Source organism: Manihot esculenta, chromosome 18, assembly GCF_001659605.2.
Source record: "Manihot esculenta cultivar AM560-2 chromosome 18, M.esculenta_v8, whole genome shotgun sequence".
Taxonomy (NCBI): domain Eukaryota; kingdom Viridiplantae; phylum Streptophyta; class Magnoliopsida; order Malpighiales; family Euphorbiaceae; genus Manihot; species Manihot esculenta.
The window spans coordinates 27,385,913-27,392,651 of NC_035178.2; the positions used below are offsets into that span (position 1 = coordinate 27,385,913).

The following is a 6,739-nucleotide window of genomic DNA, read 5'->3' on the forward strand; positions in this document are numbered from 1 at the left end:
CAATATTTAATAGTTAAAATTAATAAAAAAAAACTATTTAGTATACGTTTTTAAATGTTAAATACATTTTAATGCACTAATTAGTGAATCTTTTCATACTACAAGAATTGAATAGTTAATTTCCCTATAAATAAAAAAATCAAATGCTTTAATGCTTTAATGCTTTTAGAGCTTACAAGTTAATTTGACCAATTTATGAGTTTATTTGAAGTTTAGACAAACAACCCAAGTGAAATGAAGAATTGAGACAGCAAAGTAACAAGAACAAATTATGCATTCAACGAGGGTACCTCTTAAAGATTGGCAAATCAATGAATCATTCGGCTCCCATCAGATCTCGTGCTCAACAAGATTAATAAAATTAGAGAGACTTTGTGTGAAAAATGTCTGGCTTTTTGGATGATTGTTAACCATTTAGTGTGGCTGCAACTACATTTCTACATTCTCACTTTGCTACTCACAACTAAATCAAAGCATAACCAATTTCTTATTGGCAATTTGTAAGAAAACCAGTTGGTGCTAATAATTTGTTCCGTTGTCAAATGCAACACCAGAATCAGATCATCAGTTTTTATCAGCGCCTTCATCAAATTCAGCAGAGCCCACAACTCTGAAATCCAGTTGCTTCTGATGCTTTGAGCGACGGCGTTCCTCAAAACTGTCCCATCCTTCAAGCTGAAAAATGCATCATGTTATTATGTTGTAAAAATGGAATGAATAGGAAAGCGAATAGCCAGGAAGACAAACCTGACGAAGAATATCCATTGTAATTTCTGTGTTGTGGAGATCCAGTGTTGAGAGTTGCAGGCACATCTTGAATAATCCAGAAGGGAGAGACTTTAACCCATTGTTACCTAGGTACAAAGCCTGCATAGGAGTATGAGAAGAACAAGAACAGTTGGAAAAGTACAACAGATGTTTTCCTTTGCTGACCTGTGACACCTGTCTCTAGCAAGTTGAAATGTCTAGATAAAGGAATTCTTAAAGATGCTATCATCAATCAATTGGTATTATAATTAACTTTAGTTTAGGATGTCAAATAGAGAAATAAAATAGACCTTCAAATTATGCAAATTGCTAAATGACTCCGGCAACTCTGTCAGAAGATTTGATGAAAGATTAACCTATGCCACAAAAAGATTATGTAAGGACATTAATATAGTATGCTGCATAAGGGGAGAAAAGAACTAAACAAAATAAAACATACAACCAAATTGGCACATAATTAGAATTTACAAGGGAAAAAGTAAGAATTTCAGCAAGAATCCCACCTCAACAAGAGATTTGCAGTCCCCTATAGAAGTTGGAATGGTGCAAATCCTGAATCACAGCAAGGAGTAGATCATAGGCTGCTAAAATATTCCTACCAGAAATAAAGCAGCACCGTAGAAGGAAAGAGAATAGAAAACGCATCACTGACAATTACTTATTTGCTAAGTAAGTCTTGAGATATTATGGGTACCATTCTATGTATCAAATCACTTTCTTGAAAAATCTTCTACTTAAGAGTAATTCTTACAAAAAAAAGAAAAGAATCCTCTATCTACTTTATCCAAACAAAACTTTCCTGTTGTTGTTGGCTTTCAAAACCTCCAGCTGAGTGAGGAGTCCAATTTCAACTGGGAGACAATTCAACATATTGTTTGAGACATGAAGATGCTTCAAGGAACTCAGAGCGCCCAATTCAGAAGGCAACACCTTTAAACTGCATTTATCATACCATGCTATTAACCATAATATAATCTTAAGAATTCTACATGTATTTTCAACAGTAACAAGTACCTAAAACTTAAAGCATATAATCCCTTGAACAGAAACAAAATACATGAGACGTGACCTGAACCACATGTTGATAATAATAATAATAAGTTAACAACCAACATATAATTTGTTAATGAAGTAGAAAAAGATGAAATTCTTATTATTACTATTATTATTATTATGGCTTTGAATTATAAATCATGTGCTAGAAGTTCTAGAAGCAAAATCTAAATGTGAAATGGATTCAGGCACTTCCAAACATAGCAACCTACTATGGACAGTTTCTTCTCCTGATCTTCTTTACATCAACTAACAAGTTGTGATTGATTTACAAATCATAATTATCAAGTTTCCAAAAACTACAAGTCTTTCATGGTCTTTATTTATACTGTTTGGAGATGCATATTTTCTACACAAAAGTAGAGTGTCTTAGAAGCTTCTTTGATATGTGAGAGAATTCTAACCCTAAGTTGCATGCGTAAAAAAAAAATTAAAATAAACTATTATGAGTAATATTTTCTTGTGTATATGTAAATGATGCAATTATTGTTTTGTTAAATTTGGCACAATACACATTTGCACCCCCTGAACTTTACCCAAAAAAAACTCATAGCTTCTACTTGAACTTTGAAGACATCCAATAACACACCTTAATTATTTAAAAGTATAATTAAGATAACCTTACAAGCTTACAATCTCAATCAATGTGAATCTTCAAAAGTATTCTTAAACCAGTTTTAATCTAGATAGGAGATTTTTTTGAATGTAGAAAACATAGAATGGGTTTCAATATCAAAATTTGTATGTTGTGTATGATTATTATTGTTAGATTATTGATTGTTAACAGTGAATTTGGACAGCAATTTGGTGCTTATGGATATATGTCAATGTGTTCATAATTCATGCTACCTTGTCCTAACCCTGCAAGGTTATTGTAATTATATTTTTAAATAGCTTAGATGTATCATGGTACATCTTCAAAGCTTAAGGTGCAACGAGCCCTTTTTGGTAAAGTTAAGATATGTAAATATATAGACGGCTTTTAAGTATTATAGTAGAAACGTAGAAGTTACAAAATTTCAATGTGTGATTTTGTGCGTGAATGCATGTGTATGTGCCCGTTTATGAGATAGAGAGGAAATTTATTATGGATAATGCATAGATTAAATCCATAACAAACAGATGATATTTATCTACTAGTTTTTTATCTCTCTTATCTAACCTTATCTTATTTGTTTGTTATCAGATTTTTATTATCTTATCTTAATAATTTATTATCTCGTAATTATTTGTACTAGACTTCTATTTTAATTAGAAGTCTTATAATTGTCTGAACCTCTATTATATAAGAGATTTATTTTTATTCAATAAAACAAGCAGTTTAAGTACAAACCCTTTTGAGATTTAAGACTCTACCTCTAATGAGCTCCTTCCCCATCCATCATCCCGTGATGATGTGATCTAAGACAATGGACCATAACAAAATAGAAACTCAATCTTATAGCTCTACCCAACTTCATATTTATCAAAGGTGCATCTTAAGCTCAAATCTCATCAAGCACCAACCCTATTGCCTCTACAGAAAAAAGGCAAATGGCATTCACTAGGCCATCGCCTTATGTGCCTTGCTCTAGGCTCTAGGCTCTAGATAGGCTTGCCTTTTTCATTTTCACCTTCAACGAGCACTTTCATTAGCAAAAAAAATGCTACCGTTCATTTTCTTTACACTAATATGGTTATTTGGATTTATTTGTCAATATCAAAATTCTAAAGTGCTTTTGAATATCTAAAGTTTGTGTTTATGTATATTCTAACAATTAAAAAAAAACTATAAAAGGTAAAATTTTTATTTTATTCTTTTTCCTACTTTCTAATTCTTTGTAGATTAGTAATTTTAATAAGCTTGGTTAAATAGGGCTACATCTATTATTATTTTATTTTATTTTTAATTTTTTATTAAATTTTACTTTTGTCACCTCATTCAGGCCTCTAGGCCCCAATACCCCTTCTAATAACTATGCTCAACCTTATTAAACAACAGATGCTGAATTTAGAAAAATATTCCTCAAACCCACTTGGTTTGTTTTTGTCCTCCATGAATAATTTATTCCCTTTTCTTTTCTTCTTCCTCTTCTTTATGAAATCCTTTTCTCCTCTCCAACCTATCTTAAGCTTAATACATCTTCTTGCTCATAATATCTACACTTCAAATAAGGAAAATTTATGACCAACAACATTTTTGGTTTGTGCCTACTTTGCAGGAAGAACCACTTCCCTATATCATGGCTTCACACACTGTCATGGATCTATCAAAGTTTGCTTCTCCATTATACCCTGTTGATTTATATTGATTTTTATTCCAAGCATTGATGTCTCTTGCAACCCCAAGCCCCATCTTCCCCAGAGGAATCATTACCTCGATTAACATGCACCAAGCGTAATAAAGCTTTCACCTCCTTTGCCAACTTCTGCTCCTCTTTTGATTTGAAAAACTTCTGATAAATTTATAATTTTTTTTTCACATCATTAAAACTTTTTAAACTTCAATTCAAACCTTATGAATCCTTATACCAATTTGCATCAAATTACACAACTAAATTCCCCATACAATTCAATGATACTATTCATAGAGAAGACTTGAAACTATAGAAAACCCCATAGCCAAGTCTTATTTGATTATTCTTATCCTTGGCAATTGCTAACCATGAGAACCATCAACTTTTCTTCTAGCACCAACTGTGCAGTCACTAATCATTTAAAACCTCTTTGATGTGCTTTTCTCCACAGATGCCAACATTAAGTTTGAGCATTTATTCCACATCCCACCTTTCCTAACTCAAGAACTAGTGAAATTTCAGGAATTTTCATGAAAAAAACAAAATATTTCATAATGGGAAGTTGGCTATTACTTGAAACCACAAAAGTGCAGGCAGTGGCAAAGATAAAGGTTATTTATGCGTTCACATCAAGAGGAACAACACATGCTCCAAAAATCACAATCACAAATAAAAGAATCTGCTTACCAGTTTTGGCTCAAAGATAGTACTGTTAGATGGCCTAAAAATTTTAGTCCTTCCCAATGAGTAGATTCATCTGACATGCAATTTCCCGTCAGGAACAGTTTCTGCAAAAATCTAAGAACAGAAATAAATATGCAAAAATGAAATACAATTTACTCAAGTAGCTAAAAGAGAATCCCCACATGAAGGACAATTACTCAAATGGTTCATACACAATCACCAAAAATTAAAATTCAAAAGGTTTTACTTACCTGCAGAGAACTCATACAGCCAATTTTGGTTGGTAAATCTTGAACGAAGTTGTTGCTGATGTCAAGAACTCTAGCAGAAGGTCCGCAAGCCCACACCTCATCAGGTAGCACCTTGCAAATTCCCATAAACAAGAACAATTAGATGATATTATCCAAAACACAGAAAACTGATTGCCCCCTCAGATATGATATGCAAGGGTTTATGTGGACAGTTTCTCCTTCTAAAAAGACGTGAATGAAAAAGGGGAAAATCTGTGAGACATGGTGCTGATAAAATGAATAGCACCAAAAAAAATAAAGTCAGGAAACAAGAAAGTTGAAACATGTGTATCCAATGTATCATAGTTATGATTTTCTATACCTTCAATTTGCATTCAGCCAAAGCAATAACTCCAGTGACCTTCCATCGTTCCAAACAGTTCTTATCTATAGAAAATTCAGTCTTTTGACTCACCATTTTATTAGCAAGATTATCCCTTGAAATGGGACGGGTTTTAGCATCTTTTAGAATGGGACCATCCTGTTCAAATAAATCCCAAATTGTAAAACCAAAATATGGCAATTGAAACCAGCAGGACATGATATAATCCGATAAGAACCCAATAAAGAAAAAAGTTATGCAAAATTTTTCAACTACATAATCGTTATGATATTCCTTCTTTCCACTTCCATTATTGACCACAAGAAAGGACCAAAATGGTTGTCCATATTTTATTAAAATTACATAATAAGAATCCATTAGCAATTAGAACACAAAAGCTTAAGCAAAAACAAGAAAGGAGAAAATACACAATTTTTTTTTACCATGGAGTAAAAGACAATAATAATAATAATAATAATAATAATAATAATAATAATAAAAAGAATACCCCTTGATGCAATCCTTGGGAGGCCATTAGCATGACCTTTGCCCCATTAGTGACCTCTGATTGCCTTAAAGTCATGGAGTCCATCAACAGCTTCCCTGGAATCATCAAGAGAACGAAATGATGTTAGAGATTCTGACATAAGACAAAAGGGTATTTTTTTCTGGAAAGATGAAAGAAAAAGAGACCCTTGAAAATGAGCTTTTGGCCACGAGGAAGAACATTGGTGAGAGGTTGAAGAAGAGATTTGAAGTCTTTGATCGTTGAGTCCAAAGAAACAGAGACTGGTATGGATCTTCCGCTGAACTTCACAGTTATGTTTATCAAATTGCCATTGCTAGCATCACTTTCCATTTCTTCGGTTTCTTGGAATCTCTTTAGGAGCAGTTAACCGATAACCACAGACGATTTGCGACTCGTTTTCTTCTCGTTTTCTCCTTTTCTTCTCCTCTCTTCTTCTTCTTCTTCTTTAACGAAACTTCGCAAAAGTGTCATAGTTCAGGCATTTTATTAGGTTTCTTTAATGGGCTTCAATGGTTACTTTGTTTAAAATTATATTTAATATTTAGTCTTCGATAATCATCATTATTATTATTATTAACAAATTAATTTTAATATTTTCATAAATTTATTAAACTATTTTGTCCATTTTCTCATCAAGAAATAACATATTTCGTCCTCTTTTTATTAAAAATAAATAAATAAATAAAATTTTAAATTCAGTTTTATTCTTAATAACTTCTTTTTTAATAATTTAATTTCTTTTTCTTTTTCTATAACTTAATTTTTTTTCTTGATAATTCAATTTTTAAAATTTAATTTTTTAATTTTTTTAATAACT

The 6,739-nt window shown here is 31.9% G+C and overlaps 1 protein-coding gene across 1 annotated transcript; it reads right to left on the reverse strand.

Moving 5' to 3' along the window:
- Positions 1-256: 256 nt before the first annotated feature.
- On the reverse strand, positions 257-6,400 carry LOC110607018 (LRR repeats and ubiquitin-like domain-containing protein At2g30105). Its single transcript, XM_021746062.2, has 10 exons — positions 6,087-6,400; positions 5,902-5,996; positions 5,394-5,552; positions 5,033-5,143; positions 4,785-4,885; positions 1,568-1,705; positions 1,272-1,320; positions 1,059-1,124; positions 748-867; positions 257-675 (listed from the first exon to the last, which is right to left on the reverse strand). The coding sequence occupies exons 1-10, from the start codon at positions 6,250-6,252 to the stop codon at positions 565-567; spliced, it is 1,116 nt and encodes a 371-aa protein (XP_021601754.1). The 5' UTR covers positions 6,253-6,400; the 3' UTR covers positions 257-564.
- Between the last annotated feature and the right edge of the window lie 339 nt (positions 6,401-6,739).

What these genes read in the sequence shown, in the direction of transcription:
- LOC110607018 (XM_021746062.2), bottom strand. Translation starts at nt 6,252, where the DNA reads ATGGAAAGTGATGCTAGCAATGGCAATTTGATAAACATAACTGTGAAG. An exon ending in CCCAAGGATTGCATCAAGGG is followed by an intron (nt 5,553 to 5,901) that starts GTATTCTTTTTA and finishes TTATTTGAACAG; the next exon opens with GATGGTCCCATTCTAAAAGA. An exon ending in CAATGGATATTCTTCGTCAG is followed by an intron (nt 676 to 747) that starts GTTTGTCTTCCT and finishes TGCATTTTTCAG; the next exon opens with CTTGAAGGATGGGACAGTTT.